This window comes from Triticum urartu, chromosome 2, assembly GCF_003073215.2.
Source record: "Triticum urartu cultivar G1812 chromosome 2, Tu2.1, whole genome shotgun sequence".
Taxonomy (NCBI): Eukaryota; Viridiplantae; Streptophyta; class Magnoliopsida; order Poales; family Poaceae; genus Triticum; species Triticum urartu.
Window position 1 is genome coordinate 289806991 of NC_053023.1, and position 27018 is coordinate 289834008.

The 27018-nt window shown below is 49.6% G+C and overlaps 1 protein-coding gene across 2 annotated transcripts; it reads right to left on the reverse strand.

Moving 5' to 3' along the window:
* LOC125537066 (folate-biopterin transporter 1, chloroplastic-like) lies at positions 1-26417 on the reverse strand. Of its 2 annotated transcripts, none has more exons than XM_048700359.1 (11): positions 26177-26417; positions 11547-11806; positions 11184-11248; positions 10935-11097; positions 3112-3260; positions 2777-3025; positions 2193-2361; positions 2014-2106; positions 1162-1663; positions 747-797; positions 1-668 (listed from the first exon to the last, which is right to left on the reverse strand). In XM_048700359.1, exons 1-9 carry the CDS (start codon positions 26292-26294, stop codon positions 1379-1381), a joined length of 1551 nt encoding a protein of 516 aa, XP_048556316.1. In that variant the 5' UTR covers positions 26295-26417; the 3' UTR covers positions 1-668; positions 747-797; positions 1162-1378. The 2 variants fall into 2 exon arrangements, with proteins under 2 accessions (XP_048556316.1, XP_048556315.1); XM_048700358.1 differs by having other exon boundaries at positions 874-1663.
* Positions 26418-27018: the final 601 nt, after the last annotated feature.

A 27018-nucleotide genomic window follows, 5' to 3' on the forward strand; every position in this document is an offset into this window, starting at 1 on the left:
GGATATTGGAACCACAGCTTCATTATTTGTGATTTCATGTGTGGAGAAACTAGAATCATGCTTCAAAGATGACCTCAGGGCACACCAGGGGTCTGCGCTTACAAAGAGTACATCGACGCGTTTGGTTTGCGACTTTTTCCCCGTCTTCTCATTACATCGGCTTCTGATTATGTTACGTGCGTTTGTTTGAGTCGGGCCGGTTTCAGATCCCATGTAATCGGAAACGGCTCTTCGCAAAATCGAAAACAGCCCGGATGCAGTGGTATGGAATAACACCTCTCGCCCGGTATCGATCGCGTCTCTCTGTTCACCGCTAGTCGATATTTTCTTCACCACGAGCACGAGCAGCATTCAGCAGCGCCGGAGATCTTCCTTCGCCTCCGTCAGCAACAACGCCGGCGGCCGGCCCTCTCCCTTCTCCGCCGTGGACAACGAAGCCGGCCGGCCCTCTCCCTTCTCCGCCATGGACAACGAAGCAGGCGATCTCCCTCCACCGTGAGCAGCGGCGCGCCGTCGATCTCCCGTTGCTGCCGTCACGTAGCAGCACCGCCGATTTCCCTTCGCCACTTTGAGCAGCAGCGCCGTCGTGAGAGGATTTCCCTTCACATCCGTCATCCAGCATCTTCTACAGGGCCGGCATCAGTAGGCTACCCATTTCCTTTCCCTTCCTGAACCAAACACATCGTGTAATCGCTGAAACCACGATCTAATACATCGTATTCTCATTACAACACTGAATACGTTACCTGTGTCCCAACCAAACGCGTCGCATGTTCCTGTCGCAAACTCCACAGAAACTACAAGTATAATGCAAATTTGTGTTATTTTTCTTTACTACTCCATATGTGCTTGCAGTTCCTATTTGTTCCTCACCTTAATGGGATGCATCCAGATGGAAATATAATGTTAAAAGAAGACCTGGTATTGTATCACAATCCACGGTATGGAGATGTGTTTGTTTCTTCATAATTTTATTTTATTTTTTGAAATAATTTGTTTCTTCATAATCTATACTTTCCATAGTACAGCTCCCACAGGGTAAAATATCCAAAATCGGTAAGGGAGTTAGGTTACTATTCAACCTTTTCATGGGGTTACATTAGTTACATAGAGATCACATTGTCTTGTTACATGTTGGCTACATAAAAGAAAGAGAAGTACCTGTGCTCCATAGCATCGGGTTCCATTTTCTGATAACCAAATCAAGATGATTGATCTTGGTGTTTTCATGACAGCAGTGAAAACTGTAGTATATCATATTTCCCTACTGATTTGCTGAACTAGTACTGGGGAACAGCCATGTCTATTACCTCAGTTGAAATGGGGCTAAGCCATACTATACTTGAGAATTTGAACACATTATAAAAGACAACCTCAATCAGCTGTGTTTTGTTTCTTCATTATCTGAATCTCCTGTTTCGTCTGGAAGGAGACCTAGAAGAGGCAAGGGCAGCAAGGAACTGAGATTGCATACAATAATCAACAGAGGTAGATTTCCGAAGCTTTCCCTAGTGACTCCAAAAATCTTTGTTAGACCAGCACCGACAAGACCACCCGTAACACTTCCAGCATTAGAAATGGACATCAAAGTGGCAAACAAAGTCGCCTCCATTCCTGGAGGGCACAATTTTGCAGCTAACACCAAAACTGGCATAAATGCAGCCTGCAACATAATCCAGGTTATATACAGTTACATGCAAGGAGAACTCAAGGCACAAGGAAGCCTTGTAAGAACAGTTCAAAGCCAGATAAGTTGACGCCAAAACTTAAGTAATGATATGATGTAACTACATTGGGACAGGAGAATGCTTTCCTCGGAGTGGTTGTAATGCTGAGAATTACAACTTGTGAAAGTTCAAATTGGCCAGGCTTATTTTCAGGCATATGAAGAGCAACTAGACTTCATGTCACTATTATTATGCAATGAACTAAAATTTTCACGTCCTGCAGTAAATGTAGTAATACCAAATAAATAAGAGTTTGCCATTCAGCAAAAGTAGTCGTGTTACATACCTGGCCAAGGACCGTGATGATTAACGAATCTCCAATGGAGAACCACTCATCACTGATCCCAAACTGCCTATTAAGCCCAGTGACAAGAAGAACCTGGAGGACATACAACACACTAAGGTTTTAACTTGGAAGGATGCAAAATAACTGCCGCTGCACTGAAATAAAAGCAAAATGAACACCTGTGTCATTCCAAGGGCTGAACCTATGATGGTTGTCACAAGAAATATTTTCCTCAGATGAACTGCCTTCAGAAAATAGTTATAAATTCCGACACCGAGCAAGGATGCAATGGAAGTAACGAGTTTTACACGCCCTAGAAACTCTGGAGTGAATCCAAGCTTATTTGTGCTGAGATCAACAATAAGGGAGCATGAAAGTTCAATCAACTAAGAAACATTACAAAGATAAACAGTAATCATACATTTTGAAATACATAATGGAAAGTTATGCATACGCTAACCAGCCTGCTAAAACGCAACCTAGATATAACAATGTAGAGCTTAACTACGATCATCAATTTCTTGTGGCAATTTCTCTAGTTGATGTTTTGTTGTACCTCAAACGTCAAACCTATGTAATCAAATTGACCCAATTAAGGATGAGCTAGAGGAAGGATCTAGTAACCTGCTGTAATTTATATTTCATAGAACTACTGTACGGCATTTAAAACTAGCTCCCACACAACAGTAAACAATAATCATGTACGCCATCAGAGATACTGTAATCGCAGACTTGTGTTAAATTGTGGCAACCTGATACATACATGAAGAAAAACATGGCTGACTCTGAGTGTGGTGTTGCTTGCCAGAGGAATATAAACAAGGTCGGCAAGAAAATGTTAGGTTGCTTTACAGAAGTCCATAGCTGCTTGATGTGCTGTATTGAGCTCTCAATGAATCCTGAACCAGAGACTGACATAGCATGTTCTCCAGGAGTCAGGCGATGTTCATTTACAAGAACTGCAACAGCAGATGTCATCAATGGTAAAAATGCCGTAATACCAAAGACAAATCTGTGTTTACAGAAATATTTTCATCAGTGTACTGCACCAGAGAACATGTGGAGCTTCAGTAGGTTACAGGCAGCTATGTGACGAACCTTACTCCATATGCATCCACAAGCGAACCACTGAAATATGCGCTCACAATTCCACCAAATGCCGAGGACCCCCAACATAGAGACTGGAGAGATCCAGATGTACTTTGTGATTCGCCACGAGCTCTCTCAACTACCATAGAATCTACGACCTGCATTATTTTCACAGGTGTTTGTAGAAACAAATCTAGGAAGCAACATTGTATTTAAATAATAGTAATCTTGTCCTAATTTATGTCGGGAATAACTCTACGATGTGGTAAGATGAGGTTTTGATTTTTTATTTAAAAGATAATCTTCATTTAGATATATTTGATTATTTTCAATGCACAACGGCAGCATTGGCTTGATGTCCTCAATTTAGAGACTGGCGTGGCCTAAAATAGTTTGGCAACTTCAAATAACACAGGAAATATGTATACAATCTATCAATCGCATTGCCAAATTCAACTGGAGATAGATAAATGTTCAGTAATCGCAATATCCTCTCCTCAAGAAAAAATGGCATTACAGTCTCACATCATCGATCAGCAATTAGCTACAACAAAAGCGCACGGATACCGTGATCCAATACATGTCGGACAACCATCAATTAGAACATTTTAAGTTAACTTATTAAAACTAGCCAATATCCCTCGGTATCCGCTCCGTTCCGCTCCCGTGCTCCCTCTAGCCTAGCGCAGCACCTCCCGCCAACCCCGCCGCCGGCGAGCACCCAGGTAGCCCCCCCCCCCCCCCCCCCCCCTCCCCTGCCATGGCGCCCCCAAGCGGCAGCTCCAGCGACCTCGATCTCGACTCCAGCCCGCAACGTTGGATGGACTCCGACGGCGAATCCTCGACGAGGTTTTATAGCGACGTGGCCCGGACCCCCCCCCCCCCCCCCCCCCCCCGCTCCCGCCGTGCCCGCCCCTGCTGCGGCCACGGCGTCGGCGACGCGCGGACCGGCCACGCCCTCCCGGCGCGCCCCCACCGCATCCCACCTGGGACCCCGTTCCGAGGTCCACCACGTCAATGGCGCTCCGGTGGTGGATGCGGATGGCTTCCAACTCCCGCGCCGCAGGAATCGACACCGTGGCGCGCAGCGCGCCGCCGCCCCGTGCGCCCAACCGCAGCCCGTCCCCGGTGGCGTCTGCCGGCCTCTGCTTTCGCTGCCTCGACCCGAGCCACCCCGTGCGCGACTGCACCAACGACATCCGCTGCCATCGCTGCCTCTACCCCAGCCATGGCTCACGCGACTGCAAGAAGTACCACAAGGGCGTTTTGCGCGCTGCCCTCGCTGTCGTGGCAGCCCCCTGCCCGCCGCGACCGCGGCCCAAGCGACGACGCACCTGGTGAGCGCGATGGGGATGCTAGACGCGGGCATGATGCGAGCCGCAGCCGCGGCCGCGGCCGCGGCCGCAAGCGACGACGGACCCGGCGACCACGATGGCCGTGCCGATGGCATGGCCATGGACTCCACTGGCTGGCGCGCCCCCGTCCCCCGCCACCGGGCTGATGGTGTCGCCGTCGACAAAGGCTGGGCCGCCTCCCGTCCCCGTACGGTCACCGCGGCGCCGGCGTCGAGGCGCCCTGGGAGCCGTTCCATGGACCCCTGGCCCTCTGCCAACAGGCAAAGCCGGCCTCGTCGCTTTTCCAAAAGGGGAAAGCGGGGCGGAAGGCATCGAAAGGCGACAGGAGCGTCCAGTACTACTAGAACTGCGCCTCCTACGACTTCCCCGCCGAGTGTCCCCCCCCCCCCCCCCCCCCCCCCCCCCCGCGTGCCCCGACACGCGCATCATGACGCCTGCTGGCTCTGGCTCATTGGCTGCGCGCCCCGACACTGTAGCACCATCCAGGCCGCCCCCATCGCGCTGCATGGATGACCTCGCCCATGCTGCGGCTGCGCCAGAAGTGGCCAATCCCAGCGCGCATGTGGATTGGGATGGCTCCACGGATCGCCTGTCGCTGGAGAGCGAGGTCCCGGATTCCCTGGCCTCGGTTCCCGTGCCTGATCCGCTGTCGGGCCAAAGCGGAGCCCCGCCCTCGCCCCCTCCTGGCCGCCCCGCGTCACCAGCTGACCGGTCCACGGAGAGATCCCCTCGCTGGAGCCCACCCAGCATGCCGCCCACGACCGAGCCTGCCCTGGGGATCCCGCCTGTGGTGACGTGCTGCGCAAGGATGCTCCCTCGGCCCCCCTCGCGGCCCAACCCCCCACGGCCCAGCATGAGGACCCGCATGACGAGGTGGGGCTGGAGGCCCAACATGGCGCGCTCGTGGATGGCGCCGCCCACACGGCGTGCCCCGCCACTCCCAGCCCGGCCATGCGCTTCGCCTCGCCTCCCATCACGATGCGACGGTCCCGCCCCCGCGCGGCTGCAACTACGACGTGGACCCTTGGCGACTTCCTCGCGGCGGCCACCAAACAGATCGATGCAGCTCTCCCGGTCCCTGGCAAACGACCAAGGCGCTGCCCGCCCAACTTCTCCCCACGCCGCGGGCGATCAGCCGCGACCGCAGCCCGCAAGTCCGTCGCCCCTCCCACGGCCGAGCGACGTGCCCAAGTCCACATCTTGCGCACCCTTGGGGTCGTTGGTGTCAACCAGAAGATCACAGCCGCGGAGATGAAGGCGTACGGCGACCTCTTTGCCGCACCCATCCCCTTGTCGGTCCTATCGGCCATCGCCGCTCTGGTGGATCGCGAGCTCCCCGCGGATCCTGCCGTCGCGCCTATCACCACGGTGGTTGCGGGCAGCCCGATCGAGGCCTAGCTTCGCCCTCGCCCCCCTCGTCGACCTCATCCCCATGGAGCAAAACCCTAGAGTCTTGATATGGAACGTGCGCGGCCTCAACGAGCGTGCACGTCGCACTGCTGTCAGGTCGCTTGTTGTAACCGCCAATGCATCCCTCGTCTGTTTGCAAGAAACTAAGATGGCTTTGATCTGCTCGTCGACTGTCCTCGAAGCCCTCGGCTCGGAGTTCGATGACTATGTGTACCTGCCCGTGCAAGGAACCCGTGGCGGCATCCTGTTGGCCTGGAAGAGTAGGGAGATAGTCATCTCTGATCCCCTATTCACCGCCAACGCCTTGACCGCCCGTTTTTCCACCCCCTCCGGCGCTCGCACTCCGTGGTGGATCACCGTGGTCTACGGAGCGCAACCGGACGAGGCCAAGATCGCCTTCCTGCAGGAGCTCCGCGACATACGCATGGACTGCTCCGGGCCTTGGATGATTTGTGGGGATTTCAACCTCATATATCGCGACGAAGATAAGAACAACCGGAACGTCAACCGACGCATGATGGGCCGCTTCCGGCGCACCATCAACGACTTGGCACTCAAGGAGGTTTACCTCAACGGTCGCCGCTACACGTGGTCCAACGAGTAGTCGCCCCCGACATTGGTCCACCTTGACCGTGTCCTTTGCACCGCCGACTGGGAGGAGTTGCATGGTGAGTGCCACCTCCGGTGCCTCGCCTCGGTCGTCTCCGACCACAGCCCCTTGCTGCTCGACTGCTTGCCGATGGCGCCGGCACATTGCCGCTTCCGCTTCGCGGACTTCTGGACGCACATGGACGGGTTTCATGACACCGTGGAGGCCGCTTGGCAGTCCGTGAGCGACGCCGACCCCTTCCGCCACCTCATGCTGCGCATGCAAGCAACGGCGCGCGGGCTCACAAGTTGGAGCGCCAAAACAATGGGTAATGTGCGCCTAAAGCTCGCAATCTCTCGAGAGCTCCTCAAAGTTTGACACCGCGCAAGACTACTGAGCCTTGTCTCCTCACGAGGACTAGCTGCGCCGGCACCTCAAGGCATCCTACCTCAGCCTCGCCTCACTCGAGCGAACCATTGCCCGGCAGCGCTCCCGCCTCGCCTCGCTCAAGGACGGGGATGCCAACACGTCCTTCTTCCACCGGCAGTGCACATATAGGCGGCGGAAGAACAGGATCCACAGCCTTGTGGTCGGCGGACGTGTGGTCACGGACCCCTGCGACATGGCCGCGGCGGCGTATGCGCACTTCGATGGTCTCCTGGGCTTTGCGCCACCCCGTGAGTGCGCTCTGGAGATTGAGGCGCTGATCACGCCTGTTAACTTGGACGACCTCGAGGCTCCCTTCGACGGCGAGGAGATTTGGAACATCGTTAAGCTCCTGCCCGCACGCAAGGCCCTCGGCCCCGACGGCTTCACCGCCGAGTTTCTCCGCGCATGTTGGCCCATAGTTCGGCAGGATTTCATTGTTGTCTTCCAGCAACTCTACGAGCTGCGAGGGCGCGGATTCAGCTACCTCAACCAGGCGCTCCTCACGTTGCTCCCGAAGTGCGCGGATGCCAGGGGCCTCGGCGACTACAAGCCCATAAGCCTCATCCACCTCGTCGCCAAGATCTTTGCCAAGGTCCTCTCGCTCCGCCTTGCGCCCAAGCTTAACGATCTCGTCAGCACCAGCCAAAATGCATTCATCCTGGGAAGAAGCCTGCATGACAACTTCGTCCTCGTGCGGCAGTCTGCGCGCCTGCTACATCAACTAGGCGCGCCACGCGTTCTGCTCAAGCTGGACTTGACTCACGCTTTCGACTCGATCAGCTGGCCGTTCCTCTTCGACGTCCTGCGACACTATAGGTTTGGCACCAGATTCCTGGGCTGGCTCGCGATCTTGCTCTCGTCGGCCAGCACCAAGGTGATCATGAACGGCGAGCCAGGCCCACCCATTTGGCACCGCCAAGGACTACGACAAGGTGACCCTATGTCACCCCAACTCTTCGTCCTCGCTGTGGACACGCTAGGCCGCCTGCTCCGCCGCGCCACTGAGATGCGCATCCTGCAGCAGCTCCAACCCCGGCGCCCGATCCCATCCGTCTCGCTATACGCGGGCGATGTGGTCCTGTTTTGTCACCCCACATTGGGCGACACATCCACCGTCAGGAGCATCTTGCAGCTCTTTGGGCGCGCCTCTGGCTTCCACGTCAACTTCTCGAAGAGCTCCGCCACCCTGATCCGTGGCAACGCGGAGGACGCCGCGCCGGCCCTTGACCTGCTGGGCTACCCCATGGTGGAGATGCCGATCACCTATCTGGGCATCCCGCTCACGCTGCGACGACCCACTGCTACCCAGCTTCAGCCCGTCGTAGGCAAAGCCGCTGGCATGCTACCTTGCTGGAAGGCGCACCTCATGAACAAGGCGGGCCGCCTCGCGTTTGTCAAGGCGATCCTGGCGGCGATCCCCATCCATCAGCTGCTCGTGCTTACCCCCCCCCCCCACCCCAAAGAAGACACTGAAGGCGCTTGAGAAGAACCGGTGAGGCTTCTCTGGGCCGGGCGAGCGGAGGCTAACGGCGGCAACTGCTGCCACGTCAACTGGCAGCGCGTCGCCAGGCCGATCGCTCTCGGCAGGCTGGGCATCCGCGACCTGGTGCGCACGGGCCTCGCGCTCCGCACGCGATGGTTGTGGTTCAGCCGCACTGACCAAGGCAGGGCTTGGGCCGGGCTGGACCTGCAGTTCAGCGACGACGATCGCGCGTTCTTCTTCGCCTCTACCACCATGTCTCTTGGGAACGGCATGCACGCCCTGTTTTGGGAAGACCGATGGTTTGATGGGCGCTCCGTCCGCGAGATCACGCCTCACCTCTACGCGTGCGTCCCCAAACGATGAACCACCTCTACGCAAGCTCCGTACCGTGGCGGACGGCCTCCTCGCCAACCGATGGGCGCAAGATATCCAAGGCGTCGTGGGGCTCCAGGAGATTGGGCAGTACCAGCAGCTATGGCATAAGATCGAGCACACTACTCTCTCCGTGGAGCCAGACCGCCTAACCTGGAAGTGGAGCGCGAACGTCACCTACTCAGCCAAATCTGCCTACCTCGCCACTTTCCACGGCTCCATCACCTGCGACGCGTGGAAGCTCACCTGGAAGTGCTGGGTGCCCCTGCGTGTCAGGTTCTTCCACTGGCTAGCTCACCTGGATCGCTGCTGGACCGCCGACTGCCTCACCCGCCGCGGCTTGCCGCACCCCGCGCGTTGCCCCCTTTGCGACCAGGCACCCGAAACCATGAACCACCTCCTCCTTGTCTGTCCCTTCGCCCAGCAGACCTGGCATGAGGTGTTCAGTTGGCTCCGGGCCCCATGCCCCCCGCCTGCTCATGAGCCATCCCTCAACGAATGGTGGCAATCCGCAAGACAGCTCGCGCCCAAGCTCATGCGCAAAGGCGTCGCTTATGCGGTCCTGCTAGTCCCCTGGATGCTTTGGAAGCACTGCAACAACTGCGTCTTCAATCATGCCCACCCCCCCCCATTGCTGACTTGCTCGCAAAGATCAAGGAGGAACCGCCCTTTGGGCTGCCGCTGGCGCGTTAGGGCTTAGAGCCATCATCACGCAAACCTGGGATGTCCATCGACTATCTTCACCCCGAATTGTAACCACCTCCCAGGAGGATTGTAACTATTAACCCCCCCCCCCTCTTTTCAATACAATGAAACGCAAGCTCTTTTGCGTTTTCTTGAAAAAACAATCTAGGAAAATTTTGAACTGACTGATGAGGAAGTAGGGAATAAAGAGCTTGTCTTTTGCATTGGTTTTGAGGTAGTGACCACTTGTTCATTGGTTGTGTTGTAGCATGCATGATATAACTGTAAACTAAGCAACATTTTGGTTAAGAGTAAGTGCATCTAGTGCCCCCTTGTGGATTTTGGATGATTAATAACAACTGGAGAAGGGTCCGAGCATTTTGGGTCTATTGTACGTAGCCTTTTGTCCGGACTGAAGCAACGATCTTCTGACGAGCAGAACACCTGAAACGAGATTCAATTAAGTTTGAATTCAAATAGATTGGAGCGAAGTGCCCAGAGCCGTCCATCTAAGATCTGACGCTCCACGGATGCTCGTACCGCTTCACGGAGTTATGAAGCCTGGATTGCGGCCACTCTGCATCGGATGGCTGCGGATGGTCGGCTGAGGAGAATAAGGCGAAGACTTATATGTCTTCAGAGTTATGGCTCAGCCTCTCCAACCCAGATGTAGAACTGTGGCAGCAGTTTGAACTGGGGTAAACAAATCTCTGTGTCTTCGTCAAGCAACGGGTTCTATTTCCTTGCAACTCTTTACTTATTGTATTCCTCTGAGTTCCGAACAATTTCACCTTTCATTTCTCTGTGATTGTTGCGAAGACTTTTCAGTACTTTGATTCTCTTCCACTGCTTAGATTTTCACTAAGTGGTGCACGCTGTGAAAACTTTGTCTATGCTTAGACTGTTAGATTTACTCACATCTTAGCCTGTTTGTATATTGTTTCTGTGATAGCATGTTTTCCATTGTTTTGTTTACCTTGTAACACTGTTGCATGTCCTCTAGTTTATTTAGTTCTTCTACTAGATTGCCTCTGAACTGCTTTACTGCTATCCAATTATTCTTCTATTTACCAAAATATTTCGTGTTTTCGAAGAATTTGTAATAATCTCCCATCCCCCCCGCCACCCCCCCCCCCCTCTCTGGTAGATAATTTTGTTCCTACATTAAGGATTGTTGATGCCTATCAATAACTTTAATTATATTTAATAGCTTCAAGAAGGCAGTCCCAACATGTTGTAAGATAAGGTCTGCACATAGGCATGTACTCCGTATATAAATTTGGAACTCTAGAGGAAAGTGCTTGATGTGAACTAATAATTATTTCTAGCAAGTTGATGTTATTAGTGTCTGCCTTTCTGTATGATGGAAGGTGATCCCAATGACACAAGAGCATCAGCACTTAAATAAATGCTAAAGACTGTACAAATAAAATATGTCACTCGAAATTAACACTCGATCTGAAAAGTTGGAAAAGATTACTTTCTTGCAGAATACTTAGCTCATACTTACAACATCTGAGAAGGCAACAGAAAGTGATCCAAGAAGAATAGAGAATCCTGCACCATATTTACTGTTCACTACTGTAGCCATCAGACTCCATGAAAGTGTTCCAAGAAATCCTGACAGAATAAGATAGGATCTTCTTCGATACCCATATAGTGGAATAGAATCACTGGAAGGCAAGAGCAGTGGAGTCAGTGCCATCAAATGCACATATACATACAGCAGAAAGGAATGTATGGGGAACTTTCACAAGACCTGATAAAGCCATAGATTGGCTTGATCAACCAGGGCAAGGATGAGAAGCCAGATATAACTGCAGTCTATATAACATAAACCATATTAGTCACTTATTAACATCTACTCCCTCCGTTCCTAAATATTTGTCTTTCTAGAGATTTTAACAAGTGACTACATACGGAGCAAAATGAGTGAATCTACACTCTAAAATATGTCTATATACATCCGTATGTGGTAGCCATTTGAAATCACTAAAAAGACAAATATTTTGGAACGGAGGAAGTATTGCTTGCAAGGTAAATTATCACATGCATGTAGCAAGACCAAATCTCTAAATAATATCAGGACCACAAAGACAACGAAGGGAAAAAGACCAGGTACCTCAGCTGGATCAAGGTGAAGATCGTCTTTTAAGTAAAAGCTCACAGCAAGTCGGGCAAGGCCTAAGACCCCTTGCACAAAATATACAATGGCAACTGCCATATTATCAGGAGATAGGTCCACCCCGAATGCCGTGAAGTATCCTGACTTGCTCTTGCGTACATCATCTGTACTAGATTGCTTCTTATGCCATCCCTCCAAGTATCTCTTACTTGTATCAGCTTTAGTACACCCCACCTGATATCTAGGCACAATATTTCCTACAGTAGGTACCATGACGGGAATGAGTATCTAAATTCTTCATGCTGTATTAATGTCGTCCAATTTTGCAGAATATTTTGGTTGACGTAACGGAAATATCATGGGGAAAATGTGGGGAAAGAGAGAATGCGGAAGAAAGGTTGAAAGGGTGATGTTGTAACAGATCCAATATGCAAGTCGTCAGGGCCGTATATAGACAGGTGCAACTGGAGCAGTTACACAGGGTACCAAAACCCTTGAGTGCCCCAGATTTTTTAACTGTACTAATTATTACTAATCTAAGGACTTATTTTTCAAGAAAACGCAGGGGACCCATGCGTTTCATTCCATTGAAAAGAGAGTTTGTAATTACAATCCTCCTAGGAGGTGGTTTCAGACATCAAATAGATGCTAGTGCACATCCCATGTGGTGGGCAGCACAACTCTAAGCCCAGAACTAATCTAAGGACTGGAGACTAATGATCGGTTAAAAACTAAGAGAAAAGGAGTCCAAGCCAGCGATAGAAGCATTTCTATCTATAGGAATTTCACTAACGATTGGAGACTAATGATCGGTTAACACAGTTTGTTGTTAAACCATGGATTTGATTTACCAATTCCATCATTACTGCATACTCTTTGATAACAACTCCAAACTCATGGCCCAACTCACATCTCTCCCATCTGTCTTCGTCTTCCTCTTCCCTCTAAATTTTTTCTCACATCCTCACAAGGAAACTCGCGAATGACAGGCGGATAAACAGCCCACGCTCTTTTTCCAGTGCTTAGCGGCAAATCACAGCAATTAAATCGCTGCAAATTTAGTCCTCATCTCCTCTCTTGATTCTCCTTCGAGGGCTTTACATATTAGATGTTTCTCTACTGATTCTTCCATTCAAGTGTTCCCTTCAAAACATGAGACTACCGCTATGATTACTGATTTTTTTTTGCATTTTTTATACACGGGGCCTAAATTGCGGTTTGCACTGAGCACCGAATTTCTAGGTACATCCTTGCGAGTTGTACAACTAAATGTGGCACAAAGTAGAGAACACTGAACAAACCTATAAGCCTATGTGGCACAAGAGAGGATTGGGCATAGGTGTATGTCTGTTATTTGTGTTTTATGCAGAAAATTTGTGAGAAGATAGACCATTTGGACACACAAGCGGACATAAAATCACCTAATATCCATTATACTTCATCCTTTGATGTTGTAACTTCAAATACAGAACAATATGGTCTACAACCTTGAGAAAGATGAGACTTGGGTGTGGAGGATGGTAATACTATGTTCTTAGATTTCTACTTGCAAAAATGCTACACACGTGGGAACCTTTCCTTGAACAGGTTTATGGAGATAGACAGATAGTGTAGTACTAGCAGTGTCTAAGGTGGGGAGATGTCCCACCTAATCACTAGCGCCTTTTCGGCCTGGCGTGGAGTACAGACTAGCGTGACTACCGAAAGATCCATCTTCAGGGTGAAAACTCTTGTTCTGACCTAATTGGTTGGGCTCAACAACGACAACTTCCGTCGTTAACTTGTTGAAAGTGTTGTCTCCTTGCTGATGTGCTGACCTTCAGTAGCCGGTCTCGGCAATCAGGATGAAAATCCTTGTCTTGGTCGTCTTTGGCCGAACTGGCAACGGCGGCGTGAGGGCGCTTATATCCGTATTGAAGGCGATGTTGTGGAAGAAGTCGACTTAGTCGAAGGTGTTTTTTCATATCTTGTAATGGTTGCATTTGTTCTGTACTCCACTCAATAATTAATAAGAATGGATGTGTGCATCACGTTTAACCTTCTTTTCGAAGAAAAAATAATAATTTTATGCTTCCACTTGAGAAACACGGGGCAAAATATTCGGCTCTTAATTTTCAACTCGTAGAAACCAAAGTATCTATGATTGCACATCACAAAACCCAAGGAATCAAAGCACAATTAACTGCAGCACTGAAAATTGACATCACACTATCCTGTAAACATCAGTGTCTTTCTCAAATAAGTGACAGCCAATGCAGCAAGTGTACAGAAGAGCTTAACAAGACAATACAACACATGAAAATAAATAAGAAGTTTATTCTGTAACAAAACACATGGAGCAAATTGGTAAGCTTAAGATACTAAAAGTGGCCTATTGGCGAAAACATAGTTATTTACAAGCTGTAGTACAAAATAGTGATGATTATTGCACACACAAGGACAGGGGAGGTGAGGAAGCCTCGCATACAGAACTTGGTATTAACATGGCAACTATTCTGCCACTAGTGCCCAGTGATACATATTGTACATGATAGCTTTCCCCTCTCGGTTCCTCTCTTTCTGGCATACTCTCTGACTACGCTCCTTCCTACACATTAAGGCAACTCCAACGCGGATCATCAAATCGCCCGCAAATGTCCAGACCAGACAGTCCGGACACTTCTAGCAATCCAACGCACCTCACAAATATTAAGCTTCAACTAACCAACGCAATCAAAAATCCAAACTATGGGAGTGTCGGACATTACACTCCAACACTCCCCTTCAACGTCTATGCTCCTTTGGAGTTATGACGTGGGCAGCAAAAGCAGGGGCAGGCCGCAATTATTTATTGCGGTTATTGGGTTTTGAACCATGAACCTCTTGGTGTAAGTTGTATGCACCTAACTAGTTCACCCATCAGTCCGAACTATGGGAGAGGGCGGGACACTATACTCCAATACTCCCCCCTCACGTCTATTATCCTTTGAAGTTATGATTTGGGCATCGGAAGCGGAGGCAGGCCACAATTATTTAATGCATTTACTACGTTTTGAACCCTGAACCTCTTGGTTGTAAGTTGTATGCACCTAATCAATTCACTCATCAATCTGTCCTCGGTATGGGAGAGGGAACAAAAATATACTCCAACACTCCCCCTCACGTCTTGAGCCATACCTCTGAGTCTATTCATGTGTTGACTTCCCGCGTCACACGTGAGAGGGGGTGTTGAAGTGTATATGTGGATTGCCTAGCTCTCTCCATCAGTTCAGACTTTTGGTTGAGTTGGCTAGTGCATGAAGCTTAACCACAAAATCTGTCCCGACCAGTTAGTATGTCCAAAATCCCACATACCGGCACCAAATCAGGGTGGGGGATGGGGAGGGGGGTCCGAACATCCACCACGTTAGACTCCAATACCCCCGGCTCACCCAACTTCGCTCATTATTCCCGCGCAAAAGCACACCCTCTCCGCCCGATCTTCCAACGCTCGTTTCACCATCCTCCGCCACTGCGATGGATCCGCAAGAGCCCTTTGAGAGGTTTGTGGTCCCCCCGGACCCTTACACAAAGGCGGTCATGCGCCCAGCCTGTAACGCCCCGAGACCGATGTGCCAGGTGTCTTCCAATTATTTCGTTGTCTTTGCTTGCGTGCTGCATCTTGTCATGTCATCATGTGCATTGCATCATCATGTTTTCAAAACCTGCATCCGTCCGGGTTCCCCCAGTTCCGTCCGTTGTCCGTTCTGAACCCAACCACACTTGCACGCGCCCGCGGCATGTCCGAAATAGTATTTTGTAAGTGGCCGGAAAATGTTCTCGGAATGGGTTGAAAGTTGGCGTGCGGTGTTGTTTTGTTGTCAGTAGACCGCCTGCCAAGTTTCATCGCATTCGGAGTCCGTTTGATGCCCCAACGGATAACTACCGCCAGGCCCAACCTAACCCCTCTCGTCAGCCCGCGGCCCTCCTCGCGCGCGTCCGAAAAGCTGTCCCGGACCCGACCCGGGCAGTCGTCACCGTTGGATCCGGATCATCCCCAAACGTCTACAAAACGTCTCTGTTTTCTTATTTGGGCTCCTTAGCCTATTTTTTTCTGACCGTTCGATTACGATCGGAGGGACGGAATAGCCCCTAACCAAAATCCAGTGCTATATATATAGACCAATCCCCTAGGCAAAACCCTAGTTTTTAGGCCATTTGTCCCATCCATCCTCCTGCCCGCCGCCACCTACCTGCCTTCTCTCCACCTCGGGATCCTCCCGATCCAGATCCACCCGAGCGCCTCTACCCTGATTTCAGCGCCACCCAGTCAGAGCCCTCCCGTGGCTCCCCTCGACTCTGCCTCGCCCTCGCGCCTGAGACCCCAGCTGACCCGAGTTCCTCCTCCAACCAGAACGAGTGCCACCGCCGCCGTTTGGAGCGCCGCCGTGCCGGAGATGAGTCCCTCGCGCCCCTCTCTCCCTTCTTCTCCTTCCTCTGTTTTCTTTCTCTCATTCCTCTCTCTCGTTTCTGTTGCCATGGACAGGAGCTTGCCGCCGCGTTGTTCTGCCTCCACCGGCGTTCAAAATTCCCATGTCGCCCGAACCCAGCCGTCCTCGTCCGTCACGCTGCCGGTGACCAAGCCACCTGAGTGGTGCCGCTGCCTTCCCTGCTCCTGTGTGCGAGTGAGGAGGATGAGGACGACAGCGCCAAGTCACCGTCACCGCCACCGCTCCCCTGCATCATCCCGAGCGCATCTTCCTGCGGCTACCGAGCCCCGCTTCTGTCGAACCTTGGATGAGTACGCCGCCCCGCGTCGAACGCTCCAGTGACCCGCCAAGTTCCGCAGCTCGACCCGCCAAGCCCGTGCGCCGGCATTTTCTGCTTCGCCCCTGCGCATCATGTACCGAGTCGCCGCCGCCTTGCTCCGTCCACGCCGTTTCCGCCGACGGCCTCCTCCCAAGCCCGGCGCCGCCAAGTTTGCTTCCCCGCTGGATCTCGCCGCCTCGCCACGAACCCGTCCATCCTTGACCTCCTGTGCGCGCCACTGCTTCCCCTGCATCGTCTGAAGCCGCCCGCGTTCCCCTCTGTCTTCTTCCTTTCGAACAGAGGAACCGCTGCCTCGCTCGCCCGTGTTGACCCCGTCCCAGCGCGCTTCCAGTCCAGCAAGGCCCAACCGCCAGATCCGGCCCAGCGTGGTAAGGGCACCCCGCGCCCCTCTTTTTTTTCTCTTTCCCTCTTGTTGGGTCAGCCAGCCTGTTGTGTTTCGGCCCAGTGTGTTTTTTTCCCTGCTGCAATTTTGTCTTTTATCCAGAGATTTACCAGTTTTACAGAAAAGCCCTTCAAATCCATGCATTTAATAACTTTATAACCATGCATCACATGTAAAAACTTTATATATGAAAGTTGCTTAGAATCTTGTCTAGTTTCATAATATGCCACTTTCATCCATGTTCGAAATGTTTAAAATGCTGTTTGATTAAATTTACTCATATGACATGCTAAAATGCTTTATTTCATAACTAAATAACCGTAACTCGGTTTGTAACAAACTTTATATGCAAATGGGGTAGAAAAATGCCTAGTTTAACATGGTGTACTCACTTTGCATGTTTAACAACCCTAAAATTGTGTTTAGGGCAGAACAGGACCAAACCTAATATATGCACATGGGGATTTACCGGAATTGTTGTTCGTTGTTTCCGGCCTCATTTAAACTTGCCTAGATAGGTAGTTTTGTTTTGCTTCACCCCTTGCCATGCTAAACAACATTGAATATTGTTGAGTACATAAGCGAGATCGAACTAAATAACTTGTTGTGGTGTTTCATCAATATGCACTTGTTGCATATTGATCTCCACTTAATTTGTAGAATTGCTTGTGCACTTTGCCATGCCATGCCTCATTAATCCGGACATGCATCATATTTGGTTGTGCATCGTGCCATGCTATGTCGTGGTCGTTTACTATATTGTTTGCTTCTTTCCGGTGTTGCTTCTTCGGGTTGGTTCCGATAACGTCGCGTTTGTGAGGATCCGTTCGACTACGTCCGTTTGTCTTCTTCATGGACTCGTTCTTCTTCCTTGCGGGATTTCAAGCAAGATGACCATACCCTCGAAATCACTTCTATCTTTGCTTGCTAGTTGCTCGCTCTTTTGCTATGCCTATGCCGCGATACCTACCACTTGCTTATTATGCCTCCCATATTGTTGAGACAAGCCTCTAACCCACCTTGTCCTAGCAAACCGTTGTTTGGCTATGTTGCCGCTTTGCTCAGCCCCTCTTATAGCGTTGTTTAGTTGCAGGTGAAGATTGGAGTTTGTTCCTTGTTGGAACATGGTTATTTTATTGGGATATCACAATATCTCTTATTTACTTAATGCATCTATATACTTGGTAAAGGGTGGAAGGCTCGGCCTTATGCCTGGTGTTTTGTTCCACTCTTGCCGCCCTAGTTTCCGCCATATCGGTGTTATATTCCCGGATTTTGCGTTCCTTACGCGGTTGGGTTATAATGGGAACCCCTTGACAGTTCGCCTTGAATAAAACTCCTCCAGCATGGCCCAACATTGGTTTTACCATTCGCCACCTAGCCTTTTCTTTCCCTTGGGTTCTGTAGACTCAAGGGTCATCTTTATTTTAACCCCCCGGGCCAGTGCTTGTCTAAGTGTTGGTCTAAACTGAGCGATGTCCGGAGCTACCAGGGCAACCCTGGGCTGGCCCACCCAACGTCTGGCTCATCCAGTGTGCCCTGAGAACGAGATATGTGCAGCTCCTATCGGGATTTGTCGGCACATCTGGGTGGCTTTGCTGGTCTTGTTTTACCATTGTCGAAATGTCTTGTAACCGGGATTCCGAGTCTGATCGGGTCTTCCCGCTAGAAGGAATATCCTTCGTTGACCGTGAGAGCTTGTGATGGGCTAAGTTGGGACACCCCTACAGGGATTTGAACTTTCGAAAGCCGTGCCCGCGATTATGGGCAGATGGGAATTTGTTAATGTCCGGTTGTAGAAAACCTGAAGTTGATCTTAACTAAAATACATCAACCGCGTGTGTTGCCGTGATGGTCTCTTTCCGGCGTAGCCCGGGAAGTGAACACGGTGTTGGAGTTATACTTGACGTAGGTTGTTCTAGGATCACTTATTGATCATATATTTCTCGAACGTGCTTTGCCTTCTCTTCTCGCTCTCATTTGCGTATGTTTAGCCACCATATATGCTAGTCGCTTGCTGCAGCTCCACCTCATACCTTTTACCCTTCCTATAAGCTTAAATAGTCTTGATCGCGAGGGTGTGAGATTGCTGAGTCCCCGTGACTCACAGTTACTTCCAAAACCAGTTTGCAGGTGCCGATGTTACCGAGCAGGTGACGCAACCAAGCTCAAGGAGGAGCTCTATGAAGATCATGTTCTTTATGTTGTTCCGTTTTCCAGTTGATCAGTAGTGGAGCCCAGTTGGGACGATCGGGGATCTGTGTAGCTTTTGGGGTAGTCTTCTTTTATTTTGGTTCCGTAGTCGGACCTTGATTGTATCTGAATGATGTAATGCTTTATTCTTGTATTGTGTGAAGTGGCGATTGTAAGCCAACTATGTATCTCTGTCCCTTATGTATTACATGGGTTGTGTGAAGATTACCTCACTTGCGACATTGCTTTCAATGCGGTTATGCCTCTAAGTCGTGCTTCGACACGTGGGAGATATAGCCGCATCGAGGGCGTTACACAGCCGCATCCACAGAACGGCAATGCCAGCGCGTAAAGGCGAGGGAGGAGAAGGCGTCGGCGGTCAGGGTTCGTCCTGCAAAGAAGGTACCGACGTCGCCAACCCTGCTCCCCTCCCCTAGTTCAAGCCACCGGTCCACCGTACTACTACGCCGGCCATCTAAAGGGTCAGCCAGGCGCGCACACCGCAGCACTCCGCCGCCTCCTTCGGCCACCCTCCACCGTACATCGTCGGCCTCAACACAGACTACGTGTTCATGGACTCATTGATGCTTGTCGACTCACCTGATGCTTGTCGACTGACCGGTTCCGTTTGAGGAGCCCTTGTTCGTCGTTGTGCGGTCACTACTCGGCAGAATGCCTCCCCCGACGACGCCACTGACAAGGCTATGATGAACATGATCCACGGTGGTGGCAGACGCAAAGTCAGACAAGTCAAGGACCTCTACTCGCCAATGCCGGAACAAGAGCTGCACCCGGACACCGAGCAGCCGGATGGCGACGTAAAGAAGAAGAGGGGCAACGTGCACAATGACAAGGAGGATGAATTGGTGTGTTTGGCATGGTTGGCGACTAGTGTGGATCCATTTCAATTCACGGGGCAATAGGGCTCGGCTTTTTCGCAGAGTGTGCACGATTGGTTTCCAAAGTCAATAGCCCATCCATGGTACACCATTCACTTGCAGGTCAACAAGTATTGTGGCGCGTATAAACAAGCAAAAAACCAACGGCCAAGTGGCGCGTCACTCCTCCAGCTCGTTAAGTTTTGCGGCTTGTTGCTCTTTGTGTTGGTCATTTGATTGATTTGCTCAGTGCTGCAATTTATTCATCATGTCATTGTCTCGCATTGCTAGCCTGATAAGGAAAGAACCTCAAGGCAAGATTTGATGTTGCGGCCCGATCTTTCACGACACTCTTACCTCCAACAGCAATAATTTCTCACCCGTGCACACGATGTACACGAAATAGAGGGTTAGAACCTTCTGGTTCAGCATGAGAAAACCAATCTAGACGACGGCGAATCAGGCGCACCTAAAGGCGAGATTTGATCTGTTGTTGCGGCCAGATCTTTCACGACACTCCACCTTCAGAAGCAGTAACCTCTCGCCAGTGCACGCGATGTACACGAAATAGAGGGTTTGAACCTTGAGAATTAGCACGAGAGAACTAATTTAGGTGAGGGCAACTCATGCGCACGACAATTTCTATGTAGAAAACGCAACACGTAGGTTTTCTAAAGCTTTCTCGAAAACTTAGGGATTTTTAGATAGCTTTCCCCAAAACTTGATACGGGTGTCTACCCTAAAAAAACACATCATGTTTATTATCAAAAACATAACCTGAGTCTTTACAACGACGCACCCTGGCTTTTATAACTTCGCCTAAGGGCCTCACGCACGCACACAAAAACAGGACTCCTTTTACATCTTGGGAGTTACCATATCTTGAAACAAACTAACTAAACTAACATTAATTGAATGTTGCGCCTTCTCTTTATTGATTTGTTAACTGACGGTGGACCCCAACCTACCCCACACATAAGCAAAGAAAATCCCACGGTTTGGCCATCTAGATCAGTCGATATTTTCCTTGCGAGGAAAGAACAAAAATAGAAACTTAATCTTCATTGTCTCTTTTTTAAACCAGGATGGACCCTTCATATATGGTTCCCTCTGGTAAAATATCCGAACGAAGCCAACGCTATCCTTGCTAAGTCTGATGCTTACACATTGAATAACCATGAGAACATATCTCCTCTTCCATATATCAAACGTGCTAGTGTACACGTCATTTCTTTCATGCACACAAATAGTTTGGTACTCCCTCAGTTCCATAATCCTTGTCATGCTTTTAGTGAAAACCACAAGAAATATGAAACAGAGGGAGTAGTTGCTAATTAATCCTTGGCTGACAGGCAGGCATGCATGCAGCCGATCGTTTTCTGCTTGATTTGTACCTAAGCCATACAAGGTACCAACATGCATGCACGTAACTTCAACTAGAGCTGCAACCTCTTCTGGCACTTCCCACCAAAGCTAATGAATTTAGATATGTACATGTCTCTGGCCTCCAAACCATCAACGTGCGGAGAAGTTTGATGAACATTGAAAACACTGACACTAGTCGTGGCTGTATCATCCTCTCCCCCTTGAAACGAAATCGTCCCTCGTTTCGAGTCGATCTCTTCATCAATATTTTCATGTCTTCGTTGATCTCTTCCCCCTAGATTTTAGTACTTTTGACCTTCATGTTGGCATCTTCCTGCTCTTTCATCTTCTCTTGGTGTTTTTCCTCCACGTGATGAAATGCTCCTCAGCCATGGGCACAAGGTTGTACTTCTTACCCTTCTCAACGGTATATCTTTGTGTGTGACAATCATACGCAACATTGTGCTCTTTATACCATGGCTCGTCCAACAATAAATGACATGAAACCATCGGTGTCAAGAATCATGTCGCACAAAACCTCGCAAAAGAATTTTTCCCAACAAAAACAATATCTTGGTCTGTTGTGTGATGGTGAGCTCATCATGACCCCAAGGCAGCGAGTACGGTCGCTATCATAGTGTTGTCAGTAGACCCAGCTTCTTGAGCATCTCAATGATTGCAACGTTGATTAAACTCATGTGGTCAATCGTCATGACAAATGATCTCTCGTGTGCCACAACTCAAGTATGAAAAAGCCCATCCCATCAACCTTCCTCCTCCAATTGAAATCCATAGCTTAGCTTCGATCATCTCCTCCGTAGTGTCGTGATAACCTTCGCTCTGATACCACCTAATAAGGAACAAACCTCAAGGCGAGATTTTATATGTTGTTGCGATCCGATCTTTCATGACACTCCATCTTCAGCAGCAGTAACCTCTCAGCCGTGCACACGATGTACACGAAATAGAGGATTTGAACCTTGTGGTTCAGCACGAGAGCACCAATCTGGACGATAGCAACTCACACACACGACAATTTCTATGTAGAAATCGCAACACTGATGTTTTCTAAAGCCTCCTCCAAAACTTAGGGACATTTAGACAGCTTCCCCCAAAACTCAATTCAGGTTTCTACCCTAACAGCACATCGTGTTTATTATCGAAAACATAATCGGAGTCTTTATAATGACACACCCTGGCTTTTATAACTTGACTTAAGGCCCTCACACGCACACAAAAAAACATGACTACTTTTACATCTTGGAGTTACCATATCTAAAAACAAACTAACTAATATTAATTGGATGTTGTGCCTTCTCTCTGTAGATTTGTTAACTTGTGGTGGACCCCAACATCTCGCACATAAGCAAAGGAAATCCCATAGTTTGGCCATCCTGATCACACTGATATTTCCCTTGCAAGGCAAGAACAAAAATAGAAACTTAATCTTCATTGTCTCTTTTTTAAACCAGGATGGACCCTTCATATCTTGTTCCCTCTGGTAAAATATCTGAATGAAGCCAACTCTTTCCTTGCTAGCCAGACCGATGCTTACATGCTGAATAACCATGACAATATTATCTCTCCTCTTCCAGATATCAAACATGCTAGTGTACAAGCCATTTCTTTCATGCGCGTACATTGTTCGATAGGTGCTAATTAATCCCTAGCTGACCGACATGCATGTATCAGCCAATCCTTCTCTGCTTGATCTGTACCTAAGCCATGCAAGGCACCAACATGCATGCACGTAACTTCAACTAGAGCTCCAACCTCCTTCCGGCACTTCTCACCAAAGCTAATGTATTTTGGTACATATACAGGCCTCTAAACCATCGATGAGCGGAAAAGTTTGATGGACATTGAAAACACTGACATTAGCCGTGGCTATATCATAGCCCGAATGCGCATGCACTTTGTACAAGAAGGTGAGAAGAAGCCCATCATGTTGATGCATTGTTGGATGAAGTTGGATGGGCAAAACAAGTGGGCGGCCATTGCCAATTCCGTCAAGACCACGACCATCGCCAAGATGATGGAGAAGTTTGAGGTCATCATGGCAAAGGAGGAGGCAGCTGCCAAGCACAATGAGGTGAAGGAGGAAAAGAAAGCAGTGAGGTTTGACATGTTCATCGAGAGGCAAAACAAGAAGCTTAAGCTCAAGGAGCAAAAGATTGCTATCAAGGCCGAAGCCGAGGCGCAAAGTTGTTGTTCGTGAAGGCAGCGGACCTGGAGCCTGATGCGGCCAAGTTTGTTCAAGAGTACCGTGCTAGCATGTACAAACGCTTCACGCAAAAGGAAGGTGAAAAGTAGGCCAAAACTTGAGGTCTTTGGCACGGACAGACGGACTGGGGGATTTGAGATCAATGGATGTACAAAACTTGATGAACATCCGATGCATTCTGTTGTAGTTGCATCTGTTTGCAACTATTTAAACGTATGATTAAATTGTTATTGATCTAGATAAATTTTTCAAAGGGAGGACTTTGAACAAGGGGAGGACATTTGGTGAGTGGTGACTACAGTTGGATGGTCGGTGCCCCGCCGGCTGTCTGCGGACACATTCAGACGTGTCCGCGGACATTTGATGATGTTCAATGGGCAACGGCGGATCTACAGAGGGAGCTGCCCCAGGTCACCAATGATGGAGTTGAGTACCCCCTGTCAGCCCCCATCCTTTAGGTTGGCCTTTAGCCTCCAGATCGCCATGTCTGTGACCAAGCTCCAGCCTCATGTTGTTATTTCACGTCGAAGGGGCACAAGGAGATAACGGTAGAAAGAAGTGGGCTTAAGTGAAAAGCTCGCGTAGACTCACTGCATGCAAGCTATAGTCCAGCCAAGATGAGAGGCTTCACCGAGCGAGGAGGGACGAGTGCAAGAGACCTAGATGATCGATGCAATTCCTAGCGCCGCCGATGGATGCCTCCTCGAGGCTCCTCCCCACACCTCCTCTCCTGGACTAGGAAGCCTCCTCTTTCACGTTGTCGTCGCCGTTCGTTGGACACTGCTCGGCTCCTCCTCCACAACTCTGTTGGAGGCTCCCTCACTGGACCTACTCCCTGCTCAGCTGCTCTCTACTCCGGCCGATGGCGATGGATTGGGGAGGAGGCGGAGAAAGTAGGAATTTCGGTGACGGCGGCACGAGACCTACCTGCATTGCAACCAACTGCAAGCGCACGCGATAGCGGTAATGATCAACATCAGAAGGTCTTCCTTCCCCCTGTTCAAGGGCTCATCCTCTGTTTACATTTTTTTATGCCACACTATGTATGAATTTGAAACGTATAGTATCAAAAAATTAGAAGACACTTTTGCTGAGATTTACATTCATAATTAAAAATTTGGGTGATTACCCTCATCAAGGACATGTACGATAATATTGTGACAAATGTTCGAACAAGTGATGGCGACACTGATGACTTTCCAATTAAAATAGGACTACACCAGGGGTCAGCTTTGAGCCCTTATCTTTTTGCTTTGGTGATGGATGAGGTCACAAGGGATATACAAGGAGATATGCCATGGTGTATGCTCTTTGCGGATGACGTGGTGCTAGTCAATGATAGTCGGACGGGGGTCGATAGGAAGTTAGAGCTATGGAGACAAACCTTGGAATCCTTGGAATTGAAAGGTTTTAGACTTAGTAGAACTAAAACCGAGTACATGAGATGTGGTTTCAGTACTACTAGGCATGAGGAGGAGGTTAGCCTTGATGGGCGGGTGGTGCATCAGAAAGACACCTTCCGATATTTGGGGTCAATGTTGCATAAGGATGGGGATATCAATGAAGATGTGAACCATCGAATCAAAGCCGGATGGATGAAGTGGCGCCAAGCTTCTGGCGTTCTCTATGACAAGAGAGTGCCACAAAAGCTAAAGGCAGGTTCTATAGGACGGCGATTCAACCTGCAATGTTGTTTTGTGTTGAGTGTTGCCCGACTAAAAGGTGGCATGTTCAGCGGTTAGGTGTGGCGGAGATGGGCATGTTGAGATGGATGTGTGGCCACACAAGGACCGGGTCCAGAATGATGACGTACGAGATAAGAGATGGGGTAGCACCGATTGAAGAGAAGCGTGTCCAACATCGTCTGAGATGGTTTGGGCATATTCAGCACAGGCCTCCAGAAGCTCCAACGCATAGCAGACGGCTAAAGCGTGCTGATAATGTCAAGAGAGGTCGGGGTAGACCGAACTTGACATGGGAGGAGTCCGTAAATAGAGATCTGAAGGACTGCAATATCACCAAATATCACCAAAGAACTAGCCATGGACAGGAGCGTGGAAGCTTGCTTGGTTGCGAGATTTTGCGTGTTTCAGCTCTAGACTACCCCAACTTGTTTGGGACTAAAGGCTTTGTTGTTGTTGTTGTTGTTGCTGCTGCTGCTGCTGTCATTGAAAATTGGGTCACATGTTGTAGGTGTCGCTTGGTATTATGAAGTTGAATTGTGGCATCAAGTGAGCATGTCAAGCGGCAAGAGTCTATGCCGGTAGTTTTTAAGACCTTTTTATGTCATTTCATCATGTTTTTAGTAGTTCAATTTCATGAGTTTGGTTGAGTGGACTTGCATTTATACCTTCCAAAATATAGACCTCAAATGTTTCGCCCCGGCTAGGTTCAATTCCTGGATCCACCACTGCCAATAGGTGATCCGCGTTGGAGTTGCCCTTAGGCACTATTGGCAAGAAAAACAAGACAGCTACCCGAAGGCTTACCTAGCTGTAATTTAACTATTGCAGCTGCACACATCAGCTGCATTGCACATTTTCACCAACTAACGCACGGGAGCGCACGAGCACGAACAATGCTAACACTGAGAAGTCGAATTTGCTAATACAGTCAATTACGCTTTATGTTAGCCCTTGCTCATCACAATTCAACTTGATCCCCACTTCTACCACGCAACAAGAAACTACGCCCCATTCGGGTTTCCCCAATTCCAACACCCCTCGATGCATTGTCGCACCGGATCCTTGCATATAGGCGAACCTTCCTAAGTACTAGGAGAGAATAGGGAGCTCACCAGACCGGTGGTCGGAGGCGGAAGCGGGGGCGGAGTCGCGGACGCCGAGCTCGAGCGGGCGGCGGCTCGCGGCCTCCTCGTCGTACGGCTCGCGACCTGCCGAGGTTCCGGAGGCCATCCCGTGGGGCCGGAGGCAGCACCGTTTCCTGAAAAACGAGGAGATAGGCGGCCCTGCGCTGCGGAACGGAGAGGGGGGAGAACGTATCCTGTGCACCTGCTAACCAAGGACTCGTTGGCCACTGCGTGAGGAACGAAGAGACGAGATGTGCTAATGCTACATTTACAAAACAATCCTTGTACTATTATAGAATTGAATGAACTGAACACAGCACCTCCCCAAACCCAACGCGTAATAAATGGACTCCAGTGCAAATCTGACCTCGGATTTTGAACCATGTCAAATCGAACATTCATGGCAAATTATGTTATCCGAGGACAAGTTTAGTTGGCAAATATGACAAATCTACCTCAGTTCATTTTTCTATTAAAAAATGTTGTGCTTGCAAGCTAAATTTGTCATCTTCGCGCCAATGTAAATTGTCATGAAAAATGTTAGATTTGTTATGCCTAAAAATATGATGTTGGATTTTTAGTGTTTCCGTATAAGTGGCATAAGGGAATCTTCAACGCACACCCAGAGTTGTCCAGACGCTACAATCCATCCAATTATCTTGTATTTGTTCGCAGATTAGTCCGGGTGTCCGTTTTCTCACAAACCAAAAGCAAACCAAGAGGCTTGCAGGAGTTCGAACACCCGCCACGTAGGACTCAGACAGCGTCGGCCCACCCAAAAACGAGGCAGAGCCTACTTATTTGGAGTTGGGCACTGTTTTCGCAATCTT